The sequence below is a fragment of the Bubalus kerabau genome, chromosome 1 (genome assembly GCF_029407905.1).
Source record: "Bubalus kerabau isolate K-KA32 ecotype Philippines breed swamp buffalo chromosome 1, PCC_UOA_SB_1v2, whole genome shotgun sequence".
Lineage (NCBI taxonomy): Eukaryota > Metazoa > Chordata > Mammalia > Artiodactyla > Bovidae > Bubalus > Bubalus kerabau.
Window position 1 is genome coordinate 173,853,882 of NC_073624.1, and position 26,752 is coordinate 173,880,633.

At 59.5% G+C, this 26,752-nt stretch overlaps 1 protein-coding gene and 1 non-coding gene across 6 annotated transcripts in view; both read right to left on the minus strand.

The window, feature by feature from the left end:
* Nucleotides 1–3,513: 3,513 nt before the first annotated feature.
* CRTC1 (CREB regulated transcription coactivator 1) overlaps nt 3,514–26,752 on the minus strand; it is an 81,754-nt gene continuing 58,515 nt past the window's right edge. For 2 of the 5 annotated variants that reach the window (XM_055540903.1, XM_055540902.1), the window contains 9 exons: nt 25,666–25,751; nt 22,326–22,366; nt 21,646–21,866; nt 17,059–17,192; nt 14,587–14,898; nt 12,509–12,613; nt 8,178–8,264; nt 7,466–7,646; nt 3,514–5,717 (listed from right to left, as the gene is read on the minus strand). In XM_055540903.1, coding sequence (XP_055396878.1) covers nt 5,506–5,717; nt 7,466–7,646; nt 8,178–8,264; nt 12,509–12,613; nt 14,587–14,898; nt 17,059–17,192; nt 21,646–21,866; nt 22,326–22,366; nt 25,666–25,751 — 1,379 coding nt within the window. In that variant the 3' untranslated portion in view covers nt 3,514–5,505. The remainder of the gene's footprint in view (nt 5,718–7,465; nt 7,647–8,177; nt 8,265–12,508; nt 12,614–14,586; nt 14,899–17,058; nt 17,193–21,645; nt 21,867–22,325; nt 22,367–25,665; nt 25,752–26,752) is intronic. The other 3 variants (XM_055540930.1, XM_055540911.1, XM_055540920.1) reach the window with 2 other exon arrangements.
* LOC129642545 (U6 spliceosomal RNA) lies at nt 25,200–25,301 on the minus strand. The gene has a single exon (XR_008709809.1). It is a non-coding gene; the product is annotated as a U6 spliceosomal RNA (small nuclear RNA).

Sequence of the window (26,752 nt, forward strand, 5' to 3'; positions counted from 1 at the left end):
GGCGGAGGGGCTGGCTGTGGTCTCTGCTTCGGGGAGATGGTAGGGTCAAGTCTCTGAGGGGAGGCTGGCCCAGAGACCCCAAACTTAGGCAGTGGCGGTGGGGACTGCCACTGACTCCCTGCCTAGCAGCCTGACTAGGAGTGTCGGGCCTCGATTTGCAGGCCCCAGGCCTGCTGCTTCGTCCCCTCCGCGCCCCTGGAGCATCTGGCCAGGGATCCTGCGGTGTGTGTGTGAGGGGCTCAGGCCTGGGTGTCCGTGTTCATGGGTGCGTGGTCTTTGGGCAACTCCCACCTGGCGCGCCTGCAAAACCCACATCTCATCCTTGAGGTGGGAGAAGAGGGAAGGAAAAAAAGGGAGGAGGCAGAGACGAAAACAGTGAATTTTTATTACGTTTCATTACAAAGGATGCAAAGATACAAAGACGATAGCGCCCACGCCAGAAAGGACGGGCAGGGGCTGGCCGAGTGCGCCCTGAGCGCCCGCCCCCGCCCGCTGTGGGCACCCACGCGTGCAGCCCACGGGACAGCCACAGCACAATGTGCATGCTGGGGAGGGCAGAGCCAGCCTGGACAAAGGGACACAGGTGGGACGGGGCCGGGCCTGGAGGGTTTGCATATATCAGTGGTACTGCCCAGCTCCTGGAAGGGGAAGGGCAGTTTCCTATGGAGGGCATGGCAGGGTCAGTGGACCTCAGCTGCCAAAGCCCTCCCTCCCGAAGTCTGGTGGCAAGTGCCACAGCTGTGTCCCCTGGTCCCCGTTGGTAGGTCAGAAATGACAGGCTGGGCATCAACTGCCCCCAGATTCCACAACTCTGTGAGAGGAGGGCAACCCATGTGTCTGGCTCCTGGGGACAGGGTGCTGGGCGCTGGTCAGTTGGGCAGAAGGTGGGGAGAGCTGCCTGGAATCAGCTTCTGACATCTAGCCCCTGCCTCCCACCCTTCCTGGGACGAGCATGGGACCCGGATACCATGGACCTGAGCTCGTAATGACAAGAGGGAACTGAGGCCTTGGTCACAAGAGTCTTGCCCGCCCCCTGGTGCCTTCAGAGGTACCCCAGTCAGTGCCCAGGCCTGGGGGTGCAGGGCACCCCGCTCTGCTGGGGAGAATTCTTGTCTGTGGCCAGGCGCCTGTGGCACACCCATGGTTACGAGAGGTGCCTGAGCCCCACCAGCCAGGACCCCCAAAAGCTGAAGGAAACCAAAAAGAGCTGGCTCGGGCCAAACTGATGAAGGAACGTCCCAGGGACCCCATCATACGCTGTGAGACCCCCCCGGGGGTGGGGGCCCAGGGCCCACAGAGAATGGAACAGGGCTTAGAAACAAACCAGGCTGCCGACTCACCCCGGGCAGGCCTCCCAGAGCAGGAGGCACCCAGTACCCCCCTAGCTCTTAAGGTCGTGTGGCTGGGGTGCAGGCTCAGGCGGCCACAGACCCCTCACCTGAAGCATCATGCCCAAGAGCACCAGGTACCCTTGACCTGGCACCTCTGTGCCCCAACCCCACGCCAAGGGTACCCCGGGGCCTCTGACCACAGCTCCCTCAGAACCCAGGGAGGGTGGGGGGTGGTTGCTCCCGTTTTGTCACAACTAGGGTGGGGGCAAGGGAGGTGGAGGGTCTTTCAACCACACCAGGCCTCACCACGCCTAGCCCGCACCCTGGGGTGGGGACACCTTCTTTGGACATGCGGGAAACTCAGAAGCCGGAGTGGGAGCAGGAGGTTGGCAGCATGTCTGGTTATGAACTAGCTCAGGGTTGGCCCAGCGTGGAGATCTGGGGAGAAGTGTAGCATCCCAGGAGAACTCAGCCCCAGGGAGGTCTCTGGGTCCACAGAAGCCCCTCAAGGAGCAGTGATCGAAGGGACTCTTGAGGCCCCGGCCGCGGGAGCCCTGCCAGCCCCGTCACAGGCCTCACACCTTCCCCCATCTCCCGTGAGCAGGCCACAGCCAGCTCGCACCCGGCACGCAGCCCCTACAGCAGACAGCTACCCTGGCAGGATGGACAGACGACACGGGACCTCTCACCCTCCATGCAAGGGTCTCACCAGCATCTGATGGACAGACAGATGGACAGCCACTCTCGCCCACCCGCATGTGACACAGGGGCCTCATGATGGCCCCACTTGGCCAGCCATCCTCCTCGGAGGTGGGCCGCCTGAAGCAATTAGGCCCAACACACCTAGGATGTCCTAACTCTCCTGGCTCAGCCCTCAAAATCCACAAGTAGGTAACAGCACCCAGAAGCCAGCCAAGCACCCAAAGCCGGGCTCCCAGCCCCTGTGCACACCCACCAGGCAGGCAGGTGGCCCTAAGGCCAGTGGAGAGGCTGGAGGTTAGCACAGAGGTGGCATTCCACACCCACCTGCGCCTGCCTTCCGGCCTTGCAGGCCTGGTCCCAGGGAGCTCTGTGGACCGCAGTTGGGGTGGGGGCTGGACCCAATGCAATCAGGGTCCCTTCTGCTGTGCGCCTGTCCCCAGCAGGGAGCCTGGCCAGCTTCTGGGTACTACTGGCTGTGGGTCCCCAAATTTTGCTGAAGGACAGACCTGCCCCCTGAGCTTTCCATTGAGGGGGTCTCAGGGCCCTCTACCCCAAGGGGCTGGCCCCCGAGCTTCTTGCCCAGGAGAGTGCTGGGGGGAGCAAGGTGAGCCGGGAAAGTGGAGGGGGCGCTGCAGTCCACCCCAGCACTGCCGCCGTCTCCCCTCTGGTAACGGCACGCGTCCTCATGGGCACCTGTGACGGGCTGTGACCCCCAAAGACACCCGCCTTCTCCTCCCCCAAGTCCACCCTGGGCACTGCAGGGGGTGAAGCTGAAGAGCGGAGGGTGGGGCAAGGATACAAACTCTCCTCTCTGGAGAACACAGAAAGAGGCTGACCCCAGGTCTCATCCTCATGGGGGGACACGCTGCCCACCCTGGGGGCTCAGAGGACTGGGGGCAAACCGAGGCATGGCGTGTGCTCCCGAGGGACGGATGAGGGGAGCTCAGCCGCAGCGAGTGAGGGCGCGGTGGTGGGTCTATGTACATGACGCAGGGGCCCCGGCTCACCCCTCACGGCGCAGCTCGCCTGGAATCACAGTATTTTCACATCACAAGTCAAAGGGCTGATTCCCCTAAGCTGTCCTGTTCCTAAAAGTCTTGGCAATTCAAGAATACTTAGTAGAGAAGTGATATATAAGAAAAGACCCAAATCCCCTGTTGTAGACCCCCCTGCAAAGGCCTGCCCGGGGCTAGGAGGGGGCAGCGAATCCTTTGAGGATGCCTGGCCGCTGGTTTCTGGCTGGGTCCCCTCCCCAGGAAAGCTCTGCACCCACGCCCCTCATGGGCCGAGGCTGCCGTGTTAATACAAAGTCACCTGTGCTCCTGGCCAAGGGATGCGAGAAACGGGCCATGGGGCTGGACACCCCTCCTTCCCTGCCCACCTGCACCAAGAACCCAGTGCTGGGCAGATGGGAAGTGTGGGCTGACGGGGTTCCCTCATGGGGTCCCCAGTGCCTTGTTTGAAAGTTGCATCCAGGAAGGTTGTTTGTAATTTTATTAAGGCCATTTTTTTAAAAAGTTCTACATACAAGTCTAATGGTAATCAAACCCTTCTATGTACATGTAGTTCTTCTTAAAAAAAAAAACAAAAAACAGTCCCCATTCTTTGCCCCCAGCCCCCGCCACACAAAGAGGACAGGCCCCTGACCTGGATGGACTGACACTGTGTCCCCCAGCCAGACAACAGCGGTGGAGGCCAAGTGACAAAGGACAGGGGGCTCCCCGTGGGTGTGGCCACCTGGCCACTTGGCTATGTGCTAACAGCCCAGCTGGGGAACAAGAGAGGGACGGTCACTAGGATCTGGCTCCCACAGACACGAGGCGGTGCTCCGGAGACCCTGATGGAGGTGGAAACGCACCAGGCAGGAGGGGCCAGCCCGGCTGGCAGGCAGAGAAACAAGTAAGAACTCAAGATGCGGTGTCGGAGGGAACCAAACAGAGGCTCTGGTTCCAGGGCAAAGCAGAATTCGAAGCCTGCCCTGCTGCCCGCTTGCGGGGCCTGGAGGGCAGATGGCCGGCCTCTGGCGCACCAGTGAGCCCGACAGACGGTCACCTGGGCCTCCTGAGGCACTTTGAGAAGCACCTGGAAACCAGCCTCTGAAACGCACACTGCTCTTTGCCTCCAAAGCCAGCCCTGCCGGGAGCGGCCACCAAAGAGATGGTGGGAGAGGATGAATGTTGGCTGGTTCTCGGGGCGGGCTTGCTGAGGACAGGCTCGTCACTGGGGCGCCTCAGAGCAGAGGGGCCGCAGCTGCCGCCAGCCATGGGGTCTGGGATGGACCCGCCCTGAGGACTGGCTGGCACCTTCAGGAGACCCTTAATGCAAGCCGGGGCTCCTTCCCGGAAGTCGGTTACGGGACTGGAGGGGAGGCACTTCCGGCCGCTGCTGCCAGCTTTCACCGGGGTGTCCGCCCAGTCCAGCCTAACCTCACGTCCTTCTGGTTTGGGATAACGGAGCAAAACTAAAAAGGCAGGAGATGCAGCTCAGACCTGGGCAGGCAGCAGGCTGCTTCCAGTTAGCTCACAAGTATTACAAGATTGGATTTCTAGAGTAAAAAAAAAAAAAACATGCTCTCAGGCAAGTGTTGGCTTGAAGGAGTCAGTTACTCATCCACAACCAAAATGTAAATACGAACCGAAAGAAACCAATGAAAAGAAACACAACAAAAAATGCCCTGGCCACCCCCTCCCCACCCCATTCGTTAAATAACAGTAACAGTGACCACAGTACAAAGAAAGATGGAAACAAGTTGCACCCCGCCCCCAGAAATATCTGCCTCCATGTGCGTCCCCGACAGGCTGGGGTGGGGGTTTCACAGCACAGGTGGCCGCAGAGGGGCCTGGCCGGAGGGTGGGGGGTGGGCGGGTGAGGCAGGGACCCTGGAGGAGACTTAGCTGCTTCCCATGCTGTTCACATGTTCGCATCCCACCTCTGTGTGATGGATGCTAGCGTTCTGTGTGTGCACAGAAATATAAAAGACAGCAGTCCAAATAGTGTTTATTTCGCTTCACGTCCGCCCCCTCTCTCTGGCACTTTCTCCCTTTGGCAGGGTGGGGCTGGCTCGCTACCTATCCAAGGGCTGGGGGCGCGGGCAGGTAGGGGGCCCAGGGACAAAGGAAGGCAGTGAGAGCTGGACAACAGTCGCAAGATGTACCTCAGCCCACCACCGTTGCGGAGCATGGTGCCCACCGAGGCTGGCAGCCCTGCCCAGCACGCTTTCCGCATCTTACAGGGGATGAGAGAGCAGGGAGGGTCCGCGGGGGCGACAACGCGCGGCCTCACGCGGGAGGTGAACGACCGGGGCGGGGTGGGCGGGGGGCGCTTGGCGGCATTGCAAGCTCAGAATCACAAGCTCGGCCGTTTGCGAGGGACGGAGCGCCGCTGTCCCCAGGCTCGGGGCGATGCCATCGGGACCACTGGCCGGCGGGGTGACAGAGCCGGGGGCTGGGCGGCCATGTGCCACGCGACCCGCTCACAGACGGTCCATCCGGAAGGTGTCCTCGGTGGCCGGGTCGGCCAGGACCATATCTGGGTCATTGAGCATGTGCAGTCCATCCAGGGTCAGGGGGTCAATCTTGAGTTCGTCCAGGGGGAACTGGTTGTCAGAGTCGAAGCTGACATCACCGACCCCGGCCAGAGTGCTGGTCAGTTCTTTAGAGAGGCTGGGAGGGGACTCTCCTGTCACTGGGGTGGGGGTACACACAAAAGTCTCGGCTTTACCCTGGCCCCCGGCACCCCCACTCCGTACCTCCACAGCCCCTGTCGACGCTCAGGCCGCACCAGGAAGCTCGCCTGAGCGGTCTGCGCTGTAGGACATCTGCAGTGTCCGAGGGTATTTTTAGTTGTCACGACTGGAGGGAATGCTACTGGTGTCGGGGTGCAGGCTGGGGATGCGGTGACGCTGCTCAGCACCCCACAGTACACAGGGTGGTGCCAGCCCACATGTCGGGGTGCCAAGGCCAGGACGCCCGGGATGAGGTTTGTGACACAAACTTCAGCGTGACCTGAGGGGAGCAGGGGGCCTCTCCAACTCTGCCAGGCAGTCTGCCCTGTGTGCATCAGGGGACTTGGCTGTGGGCAGGAGGGAAGCCCAGGTTTCTCCGCAGAAACCCAGGTTCAAACCTGGGCTCCTGTGAGATCATGGACCTCTGTTTCCCACTCTGGGAAATGGACATGTAAGTTCTGGTCTTTCTGGGCTACTGGACAATCAGAAGCCTGATCGTCTCATACAATCTCCAAGGCCAAGGCTTCTGCACTCAAGAGTATCTCCTGCAGACCCTGGGTCCAGGCAGGTGGCCCTGGGTCTAGTCCAGGCTGTGCGGGGCTCTGGAGAGAGAACCCTCCCATCCTAGAGATGCCAGAAGGACTGCAGAAAGGGTCTCATCCTCAACCCCACGTCAGCCCTGGCTTATGAGAAAACTGCTGCTTCTTTGATAATACCAAGAACCTTTAGGGGCATGACAAAGGGTGGGGAGAGAAAACTGGAAGGTCTGAGCATGGCTGGGTGGAGACGTGTGTGTGTGCGCGTGTGCCAGGGCACTGTGTGTGCATGTGCGCACACGCATGCATGTGCCCGGGCACTGTGTATGTGTGCCCGGGCACTGTGTGTGTGTGTGCACACACGCGTGTTCCCGGGCACTGTGTGTGCATGCATATGGGCGTGTGCCAGGGCAGTGTGTGTGCATGTGTGCACACGCATGCATGTGCCCGGGCACTGTGTGTGTGTGCACACGCGTGTGTTTCCGGGCACTGTGTGTGCGTGCATATGGGCATGTGCCTGGGCACTGTGTGTGTGTGCACACGCACATGTGCCCGGGCACTGTGTTTGCGTGCATATGGGTGTGTACCTGGGCACTGTGTGTGTGTGTGTGCACGCACGCATGAGTGTGCAAGGGCACTGTGTGTGTGCGTGCGTGCGTGTGCCCGGGCACAGTGTGTATGTGTGCACGCGTGCCCAGGAACTGTGTGCATGTGTGTGTGTGTGCGTGCGTGAGTGTGCCGGGGCACTTGTGTGTGTTTTCATGCGTGTGCCCAAGCAGTGTGTGCACGCGTGTGTGCGTGTGCCCGGGCACTGTGCTTAGGCTGCTTGGGGATGCCCAACACAGTATGTGTGAGCTCTTGTGTGTCTGTTGGCTGCACAGGACAAATCCCACCGGGCATGTTCAGCTACTGGGGCACACACGCTGGGCAAGGGGTGAAGGCGAGGTGAGTGAGTGGCTCTGTCCCATCCCTACTCTGCATCCGGGACACTGGACCGAGTCCGGGGTCAGCATGTGCACCCTGGCCTGCATCCCGTAAGCTCTGCAGTGAGTCAAGGTGGGGCTCTGGCCTCCACGGGTCTGCACTGAGGCAGGGCTCCAGCTCCCCCTAGGCTCCCACGGGGACACTGACGTCAGGACCCGCCCCGAAGACGCCCTGACGGGGGGCCTCACCTGTGAGGATGATATTGGGGATGCTGCTGTGGCTGGGGTAGCCGAGCTGCTGTGTGTCTGGCAGGCTCCCGTGGCTGCCCGTCAGGCCCATCATGGCCGCCTGGGAGTAGTTGAGCGTCGAACCTGGGCTGTACAGGCTGCTGGAGCTGATGGCGTTCTCCATCATGTTGAACTGCTCCAGCTGGAGAGGAAGCACGGGGGTGTGAGCCAGCTCCCCCCACGCTGGCCGGCCTGCCTGTGGCTGCCCGGCCCTCCCGCCCCACGGGATGCCCAGCACACCCATGCTCGGGGCTGCCAAGCACGAGTCGCCCTGCCTTCGGGTCTCCCCGTCTCTGAACCTGCCTGGGCTGGCCAGCACACGGCCCCGTCCGAGCATGTGAGATGGATGGATGGATGGTTGGTGAAATGAGTGAAGAGCTCTGAGTAGCAGTCCGCCCTTCCCATGCACACACCCCCTCCACCCCGGGGCCCACGCAAACCCACGTGCACGGCCCACACCAGGGCACCGCTGCCACAGCCCCTGCCCGTCCCTGCCAGCGTCCACCACCTGCCCTTCCTCCCCCTCTGTGGGTGGCCTCGTTCTTCGGGAAGGGTGCAGACGCGGGGGGACCAGGCCAAGCCACCCCCTCCAGGGCTGGGGCCGCTGCAGCTCGGGGAGCGGGCCGAGGAGTGGGCGGGGTCTGGCGAGCGTCTGCGGTGGGCGCCCGCTCACCTGGTGGGACAAAGCATTGGCCTGCCTGGCCGCCATCTGCTGCTCATAGAATGAGTCCCCAAACACGCCGCCCAGGGTGGAAGAGTGCTGCAGACAAAAGAGAGGCCCGCTGTCGTCAGGGCTGCCCAAGCCAGGCAGGGGGGGTGAGGCCGTCGAGGGGCGGTGTGCCCAAGCCAGGCAGGGGGGTGAGGCCGTTGGGGGCGGTGGGAGGGTACGCCCACGGGTGGGCTGCACCGAGACCCTTCCCCCAGGACCTCACCACTGGCCTGGGCTGGGAGAAAGGGGAGGCCTTTGGAACTTCCTGGAAGATGCTCGGAATGTGAGAAGCTGACCCTGTCCATCTCAGGGCTCCTGGGAAAGCCCATGCCCCCTGCGATGGAGGGGTGCACGCCTAACCTCAGGACGATTGCTCCTTTCCACCACCTGATCTTGGGGGCCTTTGCACCCCAACTTCCCTCAAAGTGCCATCCCATCTCCTCTCTGTGAGCCCATTTTCATCAGATGGAAGCCAAGGGGCCACAGGGCCCAGGAACCGCATGTGACAGCCCAGAGGAAAGTGTGTGATTGGAGCAGGGCAGGAGGGTCTCTGGGTGTCCAGGATGCGACGAGTACCTTGTCAGACATGGGAGACATGGGACAGGAGGCAGGCCACACATGTGGGCAGGAAGGCTTCACAGAGTAGGACAAGACAGGCACACAGAAGGCCCTGCCCCCTGGCCCCCACGGCTGAGAGGCCAGAAAGCCCCACTCCAGTTTGCCCAACACCAGCTGGGGCAGAGGGATGGGGCTGCTGGGAAAGGAGCAGGGGGCTGGGGGTCCTCAGAAGCAGCGGAGATGCCAAAGAAGGAGCAGGGAGCTCCTACCCACTCCTGAGATGCTGCCAGCGAGGTGGCAGGAGAGAGTCTGCGGGGACGCAGAGGGGAGCAGAGGCGGAGCTGTGTGCGTGGCCAGCTCACAGCACAGGCAACAGACCTGGGGAAGCAAGTCCCCAGCCCAGCACGCATCCAAATCAGTCTTCACAGACCACAGACCCTGGACCTCCTCTCTTGGAGCGCCCTGTTCTAGAAAGGTCCCCATGTTCTCTGACAACTGCCAAAGCTTGACTCTCAGGCCTCTACTGCAAAGAAGAGTTGGTCACAAAACCAGCAGTCACTCTGAGTGTCTAGTGGGCTGACCACAGAAAAGGCACAGCCAGCCAGGTGGAAGGCGGGGCGGCTCCTGGGGATGGACAGGCCACTAACACCACGGAAGAGTTAAAAGCGCTAATGGAGTAAGAAGGGAGAAAAGCTAACGGGGCAAAAGGCCACCTCTGCCCTAAAAATCACCAGCTGCAGGTTTGGAAAAGGGGGTGGCGAGGCTGCTGAAGGCAGCAGGTGACCACCTCAGCTGAGGCCTGGGGCATGTCTCTCTCCGGGGCACCTGACCCTGCGCCCATGGCCTTGGCCCCAGAGAGCCCCAGCGCACACACAGGAGACCCCAGCTTCTCGTGTAAAGCTGCCACGAGGGTCTGCCAGAAAGGTCTGCTCAGAAGGAAGCGGGGGGGGAACAGAACAGGCCCAATCCCAGCTGCCTCAGGTTCCGGCAGCAGCTAGACAGATAAGACATCCACGCGAGGGCAGGCGTGGCAAGCTGGCTGCCTCATGCCTCCAGGGGAGATGCTGGCTGGGCCGGGAAGGTAGGGGCTGACCCGGGCCCAGGGGGCTGATGAACGCATCCTCTGAGATCCAGCTTCAGTGGGAAGCCCCGTCTGCCTTCTGCCATGGTTTGTCCCCAAGCAGAGCTCCTAAATGGGGCTGAAGGGCCTCTCAGGGCCATCTTCACATCTGAGTGAGCAGCCTTCTTCCCCGCCGGCGCACAATGGATGGACAGACAGACACACAGACACAGGCTTGATGAGACAGCAACATGCTCTCTGCTCAGGACGGACCACTCTGGTCCAGGCGAACCTCTCCCAAGAGAGATCCACTCCACTGTAACCTTCCTCTGCCACCTCACGCATGAGAAGGGCCGTTACTCAGAGACCAACCCAGGCAGGCTGCCCACCGTGGCTTCTCCTGCCTGGAGCAGCATCTCCCATTACCACAGCCCTCCAGCATCACATGACGAGACCAGACACAAGCGCGCAGAGCCCACAGGATGACCGGGGAGCGCGCGGACACCAGGCTGGCCCTCGGCACGCCCTGAGCTCACTGCACCTTTCCTGTCTTCTGCAGAGCCGGGGGAGAGTCCCAGCCCCTGGCTGCCGTGGGTGGTGGAGCAAAAGGCCCTCTTGTGTCAGTGAGCCTCGAGAACAGCTTCTGGTCCCCCCGAGGGGAAGGCCACTGTCCTGACATGCAGGGCCTGGCTCGGGGCACGCTGAGAGCCTGGCAGACGGGGAGAGCGGGGCACGCCCCCCACGGCCCTGCCTGAAAGAACAACTCCTGCTCTGCCCCGGAAGGAAAGCCATGGCTGAGGGTGAGACGTCCTTGGGCGCTGCAGTGACTCCTGAAGTCTCTTGACTTGGTGACATTTTGGGGATGGGGTGGCAGGGTCCTGGGGAGGCTTCACTGCTATGGCAAAAAGCTTTGGGCCCAGACGTCAGCTTTTCAGGAACCCCCTCTCTGATGGAAGGTTCTGGACAGAATGTAGCCAAAGGGGGAGCAGCACCAAGGGGGATTCTGAGGAACCTGCAAAGGTGTGTGTGCATGTGTGAGACTGGGGACCTATGCTGTGCGTGTGTCAGGGAAGCTGTGTGTGTGTGTGATCAGGGACCTATGCTGTGCGTGTGTCAGGGAACCTCTGTGTGTGTGTGTGCATGTGTGTCACAGATCGGGAACCTGTGCTGTGTGTCAGGGAACCTGTGTGTGCGTGTGGTCAGGGACCTGTGTTGTGTGTGTATGTCAGGGAACCTCTGTGTGTGTGTGTGTGTGTCAGGGATTGGGAACCTGTGTGTGTGTCAAGGATCAGGTCCTCTCTGTCTGTGCATGTGTGAGACTGGGGATCTGTGCTCTGCATATGTCAGGGAACCTGTGATGTGCAGGGACTGGGGACCTGTGTTGTCTGTGAGTGTCAGGGAACTTGTGCTTTGTGTGTGTCAGGGATCAGGAACCTGTGTGTGTATGTGTATGTGTGTCAGGGATTGGGAACCTGTGCTGTGTGTGTGTCAGGGAACTTCTGTGTGCACATGTGTGTGCGTCAGGGATCAGGAACCTGTGTGTTAGTGTGTGTGTGAGGGAACCTCTGTGTGTGTTTGTGTGCGTGTCAGGGATTGGGAACCTGTGTGTGTGTGTCAGGGAACCTCTGTGTGTGTGCGTGTATGTGTCAAGGATCGGGAACCTGTGCTGTGTGTGTCAGGGAACCTCTGTGTGTGTGCGTGTATGTGTCAAGGATCGGGAACCTGTGCTGTGTGTCAGGGAACCTCTGTGTGTGTGTGTGTGTCAGGGATCGGGAACCTGTGCTGTGTGTGTCAGGGAACCTCTGTGTGTGTGTGTGTGTCAGGGATCAGGAACCTGTGCTGTGAGTGTGTGTGTGTGTCAGGTAACCTGTGAGTGCGTCAGGGATCAGGAACCTGTGTGTGTGTGTGTGCATGCACGTGTGTGTGTGTGTCAGGGATCAGGAACCTGTGCTGTGAGTGTGTGTCAGGTAACCTCTGTGAGTACGTCAGGGATCCGGAACGTGTGTGTGTGTGTGTGTCAGGGCCAGGGTCCTCTGCGCTGCCTCGTATGAAGGGAGACCTGAATCTGACGGACACGCTCCAGCCCTGTCTGCTGTCGAGGGTGAGCTTCGGGTTCCTCATCCATGCGAAGAGGACGAGGACCTTGGACAGGCCGCCAGGCCACTCAGAGAAGCTTCCCAGGCTGGAGGCCTGGAGGTGAGAGACACACCTTCACGAGGGGTGGAGGGCGCTGAGGAGCAGAGCCCCCGCACAGGCTGGCTGTCACTCAGCTGTTCCCCAAAGCGCGGGGAGCACCCCCCACCTGCAGAAGCCTGGAAGCACGAGGTCTCAGGGCAGACATGGGCAGGGACGGAGCAGAGGCTGCTGGAAGCCTGCTCCGAGCCGCACCCTGGGGTGAAGCTGGCACCGATGTCACTGACGTGAATGGGGAGCCCGCCACCCTGAGCAGGGGCTCCGCACAGACTGCAGAGGTGCTGTGGGAAAGTGAGAGCTCCGGGGGGAGGGTGCCTGCTCCTTGGCCCGCGTAGGGCGGCTGCGCCTCACCGGTCCCCACCCCGATGGAGTGAACACGATGGCGTGGGCTGAGACAGGAGGTACAGATGCTGGGCAGGTGCACAGGGGCCACGCTGGGGGCGCCAGCCAGGCTGGAGTTTGGGGGGGGGGCGGCGTCCCTTACTTGCGGGGAGCTCCCGGGGGAGAAGCCTTGATTGGAGACGGGCGAGGTGGGAGACTGGTTGGCTGGGGAGCCGGCGCTAGCGCGGTACTGCTGCAGAGCCGGTGCCTGCGATGACAGACAGGTCAGGACGCTCGCACGGCCCGGCCGCCTGGCCAGGTCCCCACCCTCAGCTAAGCAGAATACCCGGGCGTCTGTAGGAGGGCACCTGAGCCCTGGGCCGCAAAGGGGCCCGGCCTCCAAACCCAAGTCTGGGAGGGGTAGGAGCACATGGTCAGAGTCCAGAACCCAGCCTCGCAGAGTTGCCCTGGGGGGCTCCGGAAGGGCAGAGGGGTCGGCCTCTACTCAGCGGGTTTAGAGCACTCACACGAAGGCACACCAGTACCCACACACACACACACACAGCCGTGCACACACCAACACACACGCTCGGGCAGGGAAGGCCTCGAGCGATGGCAGGACTGGGTGCAGAGCAGGGGCCCTGGTGCTCGGGGGTCGCTATCACCCATGTTGCTTGGGACCGGCCCTCTGGGTTATGCACAGACTTCTAAAGGGCAGTCACCTCTTCACTTGAATGACAAAGGGTCTTGGCGTCTCACCAGAACCCTGGGGGCCAAGACCCGCTAGGCCAGGACCTGAATCTAGTCCCTGCTCTGGTCCCGCCCAGGGCAGCCCTGCTGCGTGTCTCTCGGCAAGCTGCTTGACCTCTCTGAGCCTGCCGTTTAATGAGACCCAGCTGGCCGGCTCAGGGCCCCCTAAGAACTACGTCTCCTTCATTTCTTCCGTGGCCCGAGAAGTCTGGAATGGGGGTTGAGCCCCATAGGGCAGGGGGCTCCGGTAGCAAGGCTTGAGTGTCCGAGACACAGCAAGGTCGCTTGGCAGTGACCAGCTCAGGTCTTCTCGGAGCTGGGAAGATGAAAATGACGAGAGGGACATTCTCACTTGAGCGGGTGTGCAGAAGCTCACACAGGCTGCCCCTGGAGGCCGAGCCCTGAGACCGCCAGCTCCCGTTGGGGTGGTGGGTGGATTACCCCACCACGGGGTCCTGATCCGAGCTTGGCTCGGACACCCCGTGCCTCCACTGTCCCTCCAGCTCCACCGCTGGGTTCTGCCACTGCAGTGTCATGGGACTGGGTGCCCCGGGCAGCTCCACTGTCAGAGCCTCCCCTGGAACTGCTGTGTCTCTGCAAAAGGCAAGGTTTGGGTGCAGTTCCATCCTGGGGACCCCTGAGGTCTGCCCTCTGAGGGATCAGAGCGGCTTGGACATGTGAGCCTCCCCGTTCGGGGACCTGCCGGCCCTGTCCGGCCCAGGAGGGCTTGTTCTTTACAGAACACACGGTGTTCTGATGACATGTACCCTGGGGCTGGTGGCCATGGGCCAAGTGAGCAAGGAGGGCTGGCTGGGCCCCCAGCATGCATCTGTTTCTCTGAATATGGCCAAAGGTAGCTGTGACCACTCCCTTCCCACCAGGGCAACCTGGATAGAAGTCTGAACAGACAGGAAGGTTTGCAGGTGCCATCAAACCGCCCCCGAAGCTAGCATTTGTTACCCTGAGCCTGGTCCCAGGCCAAGGGGGTCCCACGGGCTGAGCTGCAGGCCCTGGGCCCAGAGCACTATGCGCTAAGAACTGCAGAACTGGTTTCACCCCTTCTGTTCCTCCCAGGTCATCTCCATCACTCTGGCTCCTGGAAGTCCATTCCCTAGCTCCTGCAAGCTGTGTGCTCCCCGCCTCTGAGGAAGCCTTGGGTCGGAAGGGCTGAGGGGGGGATCCAGGCCCATGGGAGAGGGACACAGGTGGCCCATGCTGCGTGAAGTCTGGGGCACCTGACCCTGCTCATGAATCAGTTTCCCCGTCTCTGTGGGGAGGACAAACTTGGCTTGAGGACTTCAGGCAGAATTCCTCACTGAGCCCCTGGCCGCAGACAGCGTTTGCCTCTGCTCCGACCCCTGGCCAAGCTGGCCTCAAAGCAGAGCCTCGAGGTGGCTACAGATAAAGCCAGGAGCCCTGATGCTCCCCCCAGCCCCCAGGTTCCTCCTGCACAAGCCCCCCCGCCCCAAGCCAGGCCCCTTCCCGCCTTACCGAGGCAATGTCGATCCCCATCGGTGGCTGGCCTGCGTTCTCTGGGGGGGACTGGGGGAGAGAGGACGGTACCGTGACCGCGAGCGGGGGCAGCTGGGGCCCCCGTGTCAGGCTGGCACTCGGCATCAGGGAGCCGCCCTGGGGGAGGCCGACAGGCACCTGCGGGGGCTGTGGGGGCGGCTGCTGCTGGGAGGCCGGCGGCGGGGGCGGCGGGGGCTGAGGCTGGGGCGGCGGCGGCTGCTGAGAGCCTGCCTGGGTGAAGAAGGCGTAGGGCAGCTGCTGCTCCAGAGACAGGGCGTCCATGGCCACGGCCTGGAGGGAGAGGAGGGAGTCAGGCAGGAGGCACGCTCAGAGGTGGGGGCCCCCACGGCCTGGTGTGCGTAGCAGCGAAGTGATGGACAGACCAGAGGGTGTCCCGACCCTGGACTGGGACAGCAAAGGCTGAGCAGGCAGGCCTCCCCCAGGGCCCACAGAGGACGGGGCTGCAGCTCGGTGGGCCTGCCCCCAGCGAGGTTTTCTCCCCGCATGCCAATAGGGGGCACCAGTTTCCATATCTGCAGACTTAGAATCCTCTCCTCCTCTGCCTCTTTGAGCTGGAGCTTCCCCGCTGTAGGCAGGCACTGGGCGTACACTCGGGGAGCTCAGTGGGGAGCCAGCACGTAGCCCCTGCGGAGTCTTGTAAGGGGCAGGAACCCCCTTGCCACCTGCAGCCAAGGGGAGGCTGGTGAGGAAGGCACTGGCGTGGTCACTGGGCAATGACCAGCTCTGGGCTCTCTTAAGAGTTGGAAAGAGGAAAACAACCAGAGGGAAGTTCCATCTACACAGGCAGTTCCCCAGGCAGGCAAGGGCTCCTGCCTTCTGAGGGAGACTGGAAGCGTCCGGGAACTACAGGATATAAACACTAAGCAGAAAGACTGGCCTCTCATTAGTCGGTAGGCAGTTTGTGAACAGAGAGAAGTTTTCGAAAGAAGAAGGCAGGCCTCAGGGGTGGTGCGTGGCGGGGAAGGGAGACGAGGCCAGGGTCCCCCAGATGGAGAGACTGAAGGCGGTGGCATCAGGAACCATCCACGGCTCTGGCTCCTGATCTGAACAAGAACTGGATAAGAGGTTCTTAACCTGGTGGGGGAACAGGGCCCAGGCCAGGCATGGGAAGATGTATTAACAGAAGAACTATTGTTAAATTTCATCTTAGGTGGATAAGATCAACAAGGTCATGTTAAAAAACAAACAAACAAACGTTATCTACTAGGGACTATAAAACAGTCGACATGGACAAACTCCTCAGAACGCACAAACTACCAAAACGGACCCAAGAATCTGGAAAAGGAAGTCTGAGCAGATTGGTATCAAGGGAGAAGTCAGATCAGGCGCCACAAACTTTTTAATGCAGATCCATCGAGACTGTGGCACCTACGCTGAATTCTACCAAACATCCCAAGAAGTAACATCGATGCTTCTCAGACTCTTCAAAAAACACAAGAGGAGAGAATACTTTCTAATGTATTCCAGGAGCCCAGGCTAAGTAAAAAAGATTAGATTCCACCTGTGGAAATCAAAAAGGAAAGGGGGAATGTAACTTTACAGAAATTAAAAGGATTATGAAAGAGTGGGCTTCCCTGATAGCTCAGTTGGTAAAGAATCCAACTGCAATGCAGGAGACTCCGGTTCGATTCCTGCAATGGGAAGATCAGCTGGCAAAGGGATAGGCTACCCACTCTGGTATTCTGGCCTGGAGAACTCCATGGACTGTATAGTCCCATGGGGTCGCAGAGTCAGACACGACTGAGCGAGTTTCACACACACCGCCTACAGATGGGCTTCCCAAGTGGTGCTAGTAAGTAAAGAATCTGCCTGCCATTGCAGGAGACTCAAGAGGTAAGGGTTCAATCCCTGGGTCAGGAAGATCCCCTGGAGAAGGGAAATGGCACCCTACTCCAGCATTCTTCCCTGGAGAATCCCACAGACAGAGGAGCCTGGAGGGCTGCAGTCCATGGGGTCGCAAAGAGTCGGACACGACCGAGTGACTTAATGCACAGTCACTGCCTATGAGCAGCTGTGTGCCGGCACGGGGGACAACCCTGATGAAATGGACCAATTCCTAGACACAATCTACCAAAGAAGCAGGTGAAGGAAACCTGGTAAAGTATTTTACCAGGTTTTCTTTTAACAGAAAGACTCTCAATATTGTATTTTGAGAGTTGGGACATGCCAATGAGATCCTAAAGAGACTAGCATACCGAAGAATGGCCAGTCACACGGGCACAATCTGTCAGCCGAGATGGACCCAGAGGACTCCAGGCCACTTGATTTCTACATTCCCCGTGTCTTTGAAAATTTGACCACAAAAAGCCAAAAAAAAAAAAAAAAAAAAAAAAAGGAAGCTTTTTAGAATTCTGCTCCCTGGGAGGAGCATAAGGCCTCCCAGAGAGGCACAGTCGGGCGCACCTCCCCTGCCCCACTGAGCCCTCGCACCTGAGTGATGGGTGACAACGGGGACAGGCTGGGCGACACCTGCTGGGCCTGCTGCCGCCTCGCCTCTGTGCTCAGCGACAGTGGGCTGACGCCGGCTGGCCGGTGCTGCGGTGAGGAACCGGGCGTGCTCATCCCTGAAAGGGAGAGAGGGTGGGTGTGACGCCAGCCACTGGGACCAGGGCAGGAGGCACTCACACACGAAGGGTCACTGCCGAGGACAGCCCGTTCATTCATAGGTACCAGCAGGCACATCCTGATCGCCAAATCCGGGGAGACCCCCCTGAGGCCCTAGTACCCTGACGGGAGGCTCCCCCAGTGCTGCAGGGGCTCCCACCTCCAGTGCTGGCCAACATGCTCCCCAGTGATCCCGCCAGCCCCCTGGGAGGGGCGTGTCCCATAGGCCCAGCCAATCAGCACTTCCCCCACTCTGGGCTACCACAAGATTGTCCCCTGGATGGACACCTGACCAGGCTGGGCAAATGAGATCCTGCCCAGGGGATTTTGATGGAATTCCAAGAAGGAAGGTTCAGAGTTGTGTGCGGGGTAACCACAAGGGAGCTGAGGGGTAGAAATAGCACCTGAGCCCCAGAGGCAGTCATGCTGGCACTTCGTGGTTTCAGGAGACAATGAATTCCCTCCCTTTTCTTTTTGCCTAAAATAGCTTGCATTTGATTAGCTCCAAAACCAAGTTGGTCTTGCCTGATGCTGCAGTTTCTTCCTGAACCTCATCGTTCTCCTCACCCTCATCCCTCCCCAGGACTGCTCCTTCGGCTAGCTCTCCTCTTGGTCCCTCCCCGCAAGGGGCACATCCACAACCTTCGCCGCCGCCCCCCATGCACTTGCCACACTGCAGCACCAACCCCGCTAGTGACCGAACTGGAAACTCAGTTACTTTATCTTCTTCCCGCCGGAGCTTCTGCTGGAGTGTTCCAGGTCACCCCTTCCTTCCCTCACCCTGACCCTCTCCCCCAGCAAGCTGATCCCTGATGTGTCTGTTGTGAAGGAGCCAAGAGAGGTCAGGTTCAGTGTGGCAGCAGTTGGGGCCTGCTGGCAGATCTTGGGGTACAGGGCCAGGAAAGCACAGGCCCCCTGATGCTGGAAGCAGGAGGGGTGCCCTGGGGGCCAGGCTTGATGCCCCCCGACTCGGTTTCCTTGTCCCTTCCAGTTCAGCGTGAGGCCCCAGTGAGGTGTTGACCAGGCTTGGAAGAGCGTCTAGCTTGCAGTCAAGGCCAGGTGAAGTTGGCTGACTCACCAGGGGAGCTGGGCCCAGCCTGCGGAGGGCACCAGATCAACTTTATTCCAGTGGATGAGGTGGCAGGTTCAAGGGTGGACGAGGGTACAGCCCGCACACACTCCGGAAGGGAGATGACAGGCAGCCTTCCCTCCACCCCGAGGCAGCTGTTTGCTGGGGCCGTGTCACCGGTGCTGGGCGAGCCCAGTCATGCCTGCACTTCCCTCTCAGATGCCCTGGCGGCTCCACTCAGCTGGACACCGAGGTGGGGGGTGGGGGCTGACACTGCAGCAAAGCCCCTGGGGGCCAGTTTCCGCACAGACCCTGCACCCAGAATCAGGCTGCTGCAAACACAGCAAAGTCAAGGGAGCCGTCGACAGAGGCCTAGGTGGGTGGCGTCTGGAAGACGCCCGCTGAGGGCACCCTGGAGTCGGGGCCCTGCGCTGCTCCCTTGTCTTCTCTGAGCATCCAGCGCTCCACTCGTCCAGCAGGCCAAGGGACGCTTGCCGCCCACAGAAGGAGTGGATGTCAGGAACTGATAAGCACGAGAAGATGCCGGGGTGAGTAGGCTGGAGGGGCGACAAAGCCAAGAGAGGCCTGCCGCCAACTGGAGAGCTCGAGTCCCTGTGAGGTGGAGGACCTTGGCCCACCACACTGGGCCTGATTCTTCCAGTGAGGACTGAAATCCAGGTTTTTACATGCGTGTTTGAATGTCCATTCAAAGCATCACACACAGTCGGAGGCCAGCCAAAACACACTGGGCGGTTAGGCTGCCCGCCTCTAACGTCTGTGCTGAACACAAGGGAGGTTTTTAATCCTCTGCCTGGCTGCAGTGAGCTCCGGGCCTCACAGGCGGGCAGGCACCACCCCCGAGACACCGGCTGGGCCGAGGGAAGCCTTGCTGCCGAATTCCTTCGGACAACCTGGATCACCTTTGGGAAAAGAAGTGGGGCCAGCTGGCAGGGAGGCCAAGCGTGGGCAGGGAGAGCTGCCAGGGGAGGGCAGGCCAGGTGGCGGGAGCCTGGCCTGGCAGCATGCAAGCCCTCTGTGTGGGGCTGGCTGGCCCCAGAGGTGTGCTGCGAGGAAGGACCCCAGCCTGCCCACCTCCCACGCCCAGGAAACGACTTTAGCAAACGTGGAAGGAGAGAGAGGGGCCTCCCTCTTCCTCCCTGTCCTGACTGCAGGGTGGGCCAGGCAGGCAGGGGGAGGGGGCGGGCTCCACGTGTGCCAGGGGCCGGGTGGCGGCTCTGCTTGATGTAAAACGCGCCGGGAAAACGAGGCCCCGGCCAGGCAAGCTGCCGTGGAGTGGCAGGTTCGCAAACAACCGAACACATGTCAGACATTACTGGGCCGACGCGCCGAGCCAGGCAGGCCGGGGTCTGGGCCCCCGCTTGGGGTCTGTGCTCAGTCCTGCATCTATGGTTTTCACATGTGTTGTGTTTTCCTGTGCTTGTTTAGACTCGGCTCGGGCTGGAAGTGCGTGGCTCCTAGGCGGCTGCTGGGGCTGCGGGTGGGGGCGGGGCTGCCAAGGACCCTCCGGCAGAGGGGATGGTGCTCTGGAGGCTGCTGCAAGGCGTGAGGAGAAAAACGGAGGCCAGGAAACAGTGACTCGGCGTGGGGCGCCCTCCCTAGCAGCCCCAGAGGCGACCCTCCAATTTCTCGCCTTGCACAGGCCTGTGGACACTGCCCACCCACTGGTCTCTTGGCGGGCCCAGGATCTTGGGGTCCCCTGAAACTGCCTGTTTTGTGTTCTGGGCCTTCCCTGGAAGAGGGGGACAGGGGCAGGGCCAGGGCAAGTGTCTTCTGCCTGATGGCTGAGCCAGCTTTTCGCTTGAACACTTAGGGAGCGTGCACTGCCCTCAACAACCCTCACCTGCCCCCAGCCCTGTCCGCATCAAAGCCAGTAAGGGCTCCGGGTTCCTTCACTCCCAACTCCACCTGGCTCCAAGGCTGGCCCACTTCACCCTGAAACCTCTCTGCACAGCTGCCCACGGGGCTCCGCCCTGGCCCAGGGGCTGCTGCCCATTCTTTACAGTCGGCTTCCCCAGAGGAATTGCGGCCAATATGAATCTGAGTGTGTGATTCTCAAAAAATCCTGTGTGGCACCGCCCAGCAGGGGGGAGTGCGGGGTGCAAGTGCTATGGGTCCGTGGACCAGGCGAGCGTGGGGCCCAGGCTGTGGCTCCAGGCTGAAGGAGGGCATGATGAGGTGGTGCTTATCAACCACTGAGTCCCAACACACGTGGGGACACATGTGAGTCCCCATGGCCCCTCTTGCCTGTCCCACCACCAGGCTACTGGGGGACTGCCCCTTCTCCCTGTATGCAAACCCACACACCCCACAGTCAGCATGGGTACAGGGGTCACAGCAAGGATGTGTGAGACCAAGCCCCAGCCCAGGGGATGATGAGAGCAAAGCAGTGACTTGACAGCAGCTGGGTGTGTGCAGAAAAGCCACTCGGTGTGAGAAGGGGCAGGTCATGGGCAGGGGGTCAGGAAGCCTGCAGAAGGGAGAGCGGGTGTCTGAGCAGGGAATGGGGTGAGGAGCCCGGAGGAGGGGGGGGGTCTGTGGGGGAGGGGCAGCATGTGCCAGGGTGCCCTGTGTAAGCTCACTGGCTGGCGAGGAGTTGGGGTGGGGAGCAGGATTAGGGGGCTCCCGGGGGCCTGAGCAAAGGAGAGTGGTGAGCTGATGGCCATTCTGTGTGGGGGGAGAGGTGGGGGGACCCAGCACGTGGGGGCCACGGAGGGGCGTCTGGGGTCCTGTCTAAGTCACAGGGGGACAGTGCCGCCGGGAGTCCTCAGGAGAGACAGGGCCAGGGTGGCACTGAGGGTCCCTGGGACACTGGGACCCTGAGATGTCCTCAGGGATGGGTGGCCGCGCAGTATGGGGAGGGGGCCGGGCTGGAGTGGCCTAGGCTGTCAGTCACAGTGGGGCACGGGAGGGGGAGGGAGATGAGAAGGCGGAGGGGAGTGGGCGGGGCGGGACGAAGAGCAGGTCAGGGGGGCACATGGGGAAAGCCTGGGCTACCCCAACTCTCTGAAGCCCCCAACACCCGATAAGAATTGTGCTCTAATCCCTGGGGGCATGCGCCTTCCCAGCCCCGGGCCTCTGCCCAGAAGCCCTTCCCCTTGGGTCGGCCTGGCAGCCCCAAATCCCCACAGTGGACTCTGCCCTCACTCACACTCACACACACACACACACACACACATGCGCGTGTCATCCTGTCGGGCAGGGGCGCCCGGGGCCCTCCACCCCCGTGAGCTGGCTCAGCCCTCACTCACACACACACACACATGCCATCCTCATTGGAGGGGCACCCCTGTCGGGCAGGGGTGCCCGCCGCCCGGCTGGCTTACCCTGGCCGGCAGCACCGATGCCCAGGTGTGTCAAGTTGGCTGCCAGGTTGCCGGTGCTGCTGGAGCTGCTCAGCGCGGGGAAGGTGGGCTCCTCGGGGTCCAGCGGGGTCGGGAGGGGGGAGGGGAAGTGGATGTTGGTCAGGTCAGGCAGGGAGCCCCCAGTGTTGTGGGTGGCGGGGATCAGGGCTGTAGTGTTTTCCTGGTCGGCGGATGGAAAGATGCTGGGGGGGAAAGGCCAGACAGAGGGGGAGGTGAGCTCTCAGGATGGCAGCTGGCTTATTCTCCCCCAGAAGCTGTGGTGGGGGCAGGAGAAGGCTGGCTGCAAAAAAACAAATCAGCAGGTGCAAAATGACACCCCACAATGAGGCGCTGCTCTGCTGGAGAAACAGCTACCAGCACCTCCAGTGGAAATTGAGGAAGTGGCTGGTGGCTTGGGGCTGGAGGGAGGGGCTTCCCACTGACCAGGAACAGGGTGTGTCTGAGGTGCGAGGGGGCTGGGGAAGGGGCTCCGTCATCTCAGGCAGGCAGGGGTAGGAGTGTCCCCCAGCGTGGGGCTTGCTGGGTGGTCGCCAGCGGCACAGAGCCCTTCTTATCAGGAGGTGTGGCCTCATGAGCGGATGGGAAGACCAAGCAGCCCTTGGTGGCCTTGGGCACACAGGGTGGGCCCTGCTGAGACTTACTTGATTCCAGGAACCTCGCAGGACTTGGGCCTGGGCCCCGTCTGAAAGAGAAGACAGCAGAGCCTGAGCCAGCCTCCTCACATGCACTGCAACCCCTCACAGTATGGCTGACCTCCCTACAAGGGCTACGAAGTACTCCACAAGAACTGAGTTTACTGGGACTTCCCTAGTGGTCCGGTGGCTAACAATCCAGTGGCAATGCAGGGGACACAGGTTCGATCCCTGGTCTGGAAACTAAGATCCCACATGCCATGGGGCAACTAAGCCCATGAGCCCCGGAGCCTGTGCCGCACAACAAGATAAGCTATTGCAGTGAGAAGCCTGCATGCAGTGACAAAGACCCAGCACAGCCAAAATTCAACAGATTAATTTTAAAAAAGAAGAAAGTTTAGTCTCAGATAAAGAATATGTGGCCCCAAAGAATAGGAGGAGGGGCTGCCCCAGACACACCCGGGGCAAAACCAAGAACTGTGTGGAGATGGCTTTCCTACAGCCCGTCCCGGCTTCACTCTACCTGGTAAGGTGCGCATGGACCAGGGGTGGTGTGGTCCCGTCAGAGCAGGCATTGGGGAAGTAGAGGAATCCTGCCCACTCTTCACATCCGAATCCCCTGGGGCTGTACCATGGCTGTTGGCAGCCAGCGGGGGGGGGAGGGGGGCAGGACCACTGAAAACCCACTCAGGTGCCTGGAGGCTAACACCCTATGTCACTCCTGAATCAAGGCAGGCGGGGCTCTGGTGGCAGAGGCTCCGCTGCTCAGAGTCCCTCTGTCCATGGCAAGGAAGGACATCACATGGAGAAGCCTCAGGAGGCTCAAACCGGATGCCACAAATAACACGGAAGATGCTGACCACGCCCCCTGCTGACCTGCTTCCAATGGCGTGGGGGCCTGAGCTGTGATTCCCAAAGGGACCCTGCTGCTGGTGTGCTCCCTGGCCCACACTGCCCAGGGACGGACACTGTGGCTGCCCTGTAGACCAGCCCTGGAGAAAGGGTCCCAGAGAAGCTCTGCTTCCTCTTCCTCTTCTGTGAAGGGGGACACTATCGCCATCCAAGAACCACAGGCTCCAGGCAGGGTCCCTAGACTCTCGTCCAAGGACAAAGAAGGGACTCTCTTCCCCTGGCAAGCGGACATGACTGGGCAGAACCTCGCATGCCAGCAGAGGGCTCGGCTGAGTCATGTCCCCTATTCGTCTCTGCCTCTCAGGCCCTCGGGCACACACTCCCCGTATTCTTTAAGGATTATCAGACAAGAACGTGGACACACCAGCAGAGGGCTAGGCCTGCCTTCCATGCGCACAGCCAGTGAGCTGGGGGGTGGGGAGGAGGGAAGGCCCAACTGGCAGTGATTGGGGCACCGAAGGGGTGGCATGTGACCACCAGGCGTTTAGCCCCTGCAGGGAATGCCGGAGGAACGGGTTTCTACTTGGCCATAGGCTCCTTAATTCCGTGAGTAAACACTCGCTTCATTACCAGATTACTTTTTGCAAAGCTCTTTGACAATGACTTTTTCTAAAGAGTCTTTTCAAACGCATTCCACGGATGTTATGGGATCCTAATGGATTTCTAAACAGTACGAAGAATTCACCCATCATCCCCCGTCCCACCCCCAACGAATCCACAGGAATTCCTTTCCTGACATCCTCACAGATGTATCCTTTAGTTTCGAGTGGCAGTTAAAAGGAGTCTCCCCCAGATGCTGGGCTCTGCCACCCTCCTCTCACTCCAATGATGCGGGGGCTCCTTCCCTCCCCGTCGTGACTCTTGCTATCTTCGCTGGCTTTGCAGCAGCAGCACGCTTGGGCAGGTGCAGGGACCCCGTTCCCCTTACTGACGCACCTCTCTGCAACTGGACATTTCAGTTACTTTTTCCTTTGGGTTGTTAGAGTTTCAAAGGTTTTTACCGAGTAGGAAAATCACATGTGTTCCTCAGGCAAAACTGGAACATGCGGACCGGGTCAAGAGCGCTGGCCACAGCCGCACGTGCGTCTCCCCAGGGCCTGGCCCAGCACACCCAGGGATCTGTGGGCGTCTCTGTGCGTCTTCTGCCTTTCTAAACAGCTTTATCCTCCTCTTTCTGCGTACCAGTTATCTCACAAGTCTCTCACGCCTTTAGATCCCAACTCACACACACAGAGCTTTCTACCCGAGGGCCTGAGGACAATTTCCTTATAACTCCCCCACTGGCAAACATTCAGGCTGTTTTCAGTTGATTTCAGAGGCTCTGAACACACGCCTTCCTGAGCACAGGGCTGCCTGCTTTATCATCCCCCTCCGAGTTCCTCAAGGGAATGAGCAGTTTGAGTTGCTGCCCCTTTCACTGCAACTTGACCAGCAATAGGTGTCAATTCTTTTTTTTTTTACATTCAAAATCGCCTTAGTGTTAAATGCATTTTTGTTCTATTCAAATTCTTTGAAATCTATTCACAGCACAAATTCTATCTTATCACCAGATCTTTTTGTAGGCTGAAACTGAGAAATTTGTTTCTGGACCAAAAATAATACAGAAATCTCAATCCAACTGGGAGTTCCAAGCAGACTCTGTACTGCAATAAAAACTCCAATTACAGTGCAAATAAACGGAAGTTTATGTTTAAAGAAGACGACAAATGACCATAGTTATCCAACACCACGGGTTAGTAGAATGACCACAGGCTAAGAATTAGGTAGAGCAGGTTCTAAACCCTAGGTATCTTCACAAGCTTGTGCACATCACCTAACCTCCCTGGCTTCAATTTCTTTTTTAATTGAGATATAATTGGCATATAATCTTATATTAGTTTTAGGTGTACAATGTAATGATTCTATATTTGTATATACTGCGCTGATCACCATAATAAGTCTAGTTAATAGTTAACGTTCATCAGTACATGTAAACACATGGAATGCTTCATGAATCTGCCTGTCATCCCTGAACAGGAGTCATGTTAATCTTCTCTGCGTTGTTCCAATTTAATACATGCTATCAAAGTGAACATGGATTTTAATTCTTTACATGGTTTTTCCCAGTGTTAACAGGCCTTCCGTTAGCATTTGAGGCCTAACTGGTTAAAGCTAAATGAGGTTTGGGGAATTCCCTGGCAGTCCAGTGCTTAGGACTTTGTGCTCTCACTGCCAAGGGCCTGGGTTCAATCCTTGGTTGCGGAACTAAGATCCTGCATGCTGGGACGCAAAAAAAATAAATTAAAAAAAAAAAAAAAAAGAATGAGGTTCACATTTCAGGAAAGGGGATGTTCCCCCAACATACTATTTCACCATCTTCACTTGGGTTGTGCTTCTAAAAAGAAATTTTTAAAAGATCAAGAAGGGAAACCACTTTTAAAAGCGCTAAGGCTCTTACCTTCTTGGTGTCCCATCCTTGCTTGGAAAGATTCTTGTCCGTCTCTGATGCGGTCTCCTCCATACCCGGGACCGTTAACAGCAAGACTGGGGTGGGGTGGGGTTGGAGGAGAAGCAGAAAAGGGATCTTTGCAGCTTCGCAGTGGTACCAGGTGGTCCCCGACACACAGAGCCACAACCGTGACATGACTGTAACTGCCCCAACAGTAACTTCTGGGGATTGTACTAAAGAACAAAAGAGCTTCATTTTTTAAAAGAAAAGTTAAAAAAAAAAAAAAATCAGAGGACCTGTGATTTTAAAAGAAATGAAACTGAAAGCGCTGGAGCTCAGGGCGTGTGTGGTCTACTCAGGCTTCAGAGGCCTCGGGCCGCAGAGGACCGCCAAGCGTCTCTCCCAGGAGTGACTGTCTTGCCTCATGTGCCCCACTTGCAGCCCTGTGGACACCGGTCTCCTGGGCTGTTAGCACCCAGAGGCTGGGCCCCTATTGGGGTCTTGGCACCAAGCCACAGAGCTCAGCGCAGGCTGAGGTCCATCCACCCATGGCAGCTACGGTCCCATGAAAGACCTGCGGTGCTAACCAGTCCCAGCGGGGAAAGGAGGGGAGAAAGGGGCTAGAAGGCATCACTCAAGGCCCTGGAACCAGCTGTACCGGAAGCCCCTTTCCTTAAACCTTTCAGGCAAGGTGAGAGTAAACACTTTATGAGATCCCATTTCTTTTATGCCTGTTGAAGGTTGCTTTTCACCTGGAATAGCGGAATTAGGAACCTAGCCAGACGGGTTAATTCCTCCTTCTCGAAACCTAGACGAGGGCATGGGAGGACAACCAGGCTAATCCTAGACTCTGTTACTGCCTGGGCCCCTCCTAGAGGAACAGGAGAGGTGTTGTTTCCTGCCCCTGACCCCAAGGCCAACAGGACTTAAGAGTTGCCAGGGGTCACAAAGAGTCCCTGGGAGGGCAAAGTCCACTTGTCCACGCCAAAAGCCCAAGCTTCTACGGGGACCTCCCTCAGGGTAGACCGTGCTCTCTAAGTTCCCTCCAGCATCAGGACCAGGAGGGCCGCGACAGGTGCACTCTCATCCACCCAGG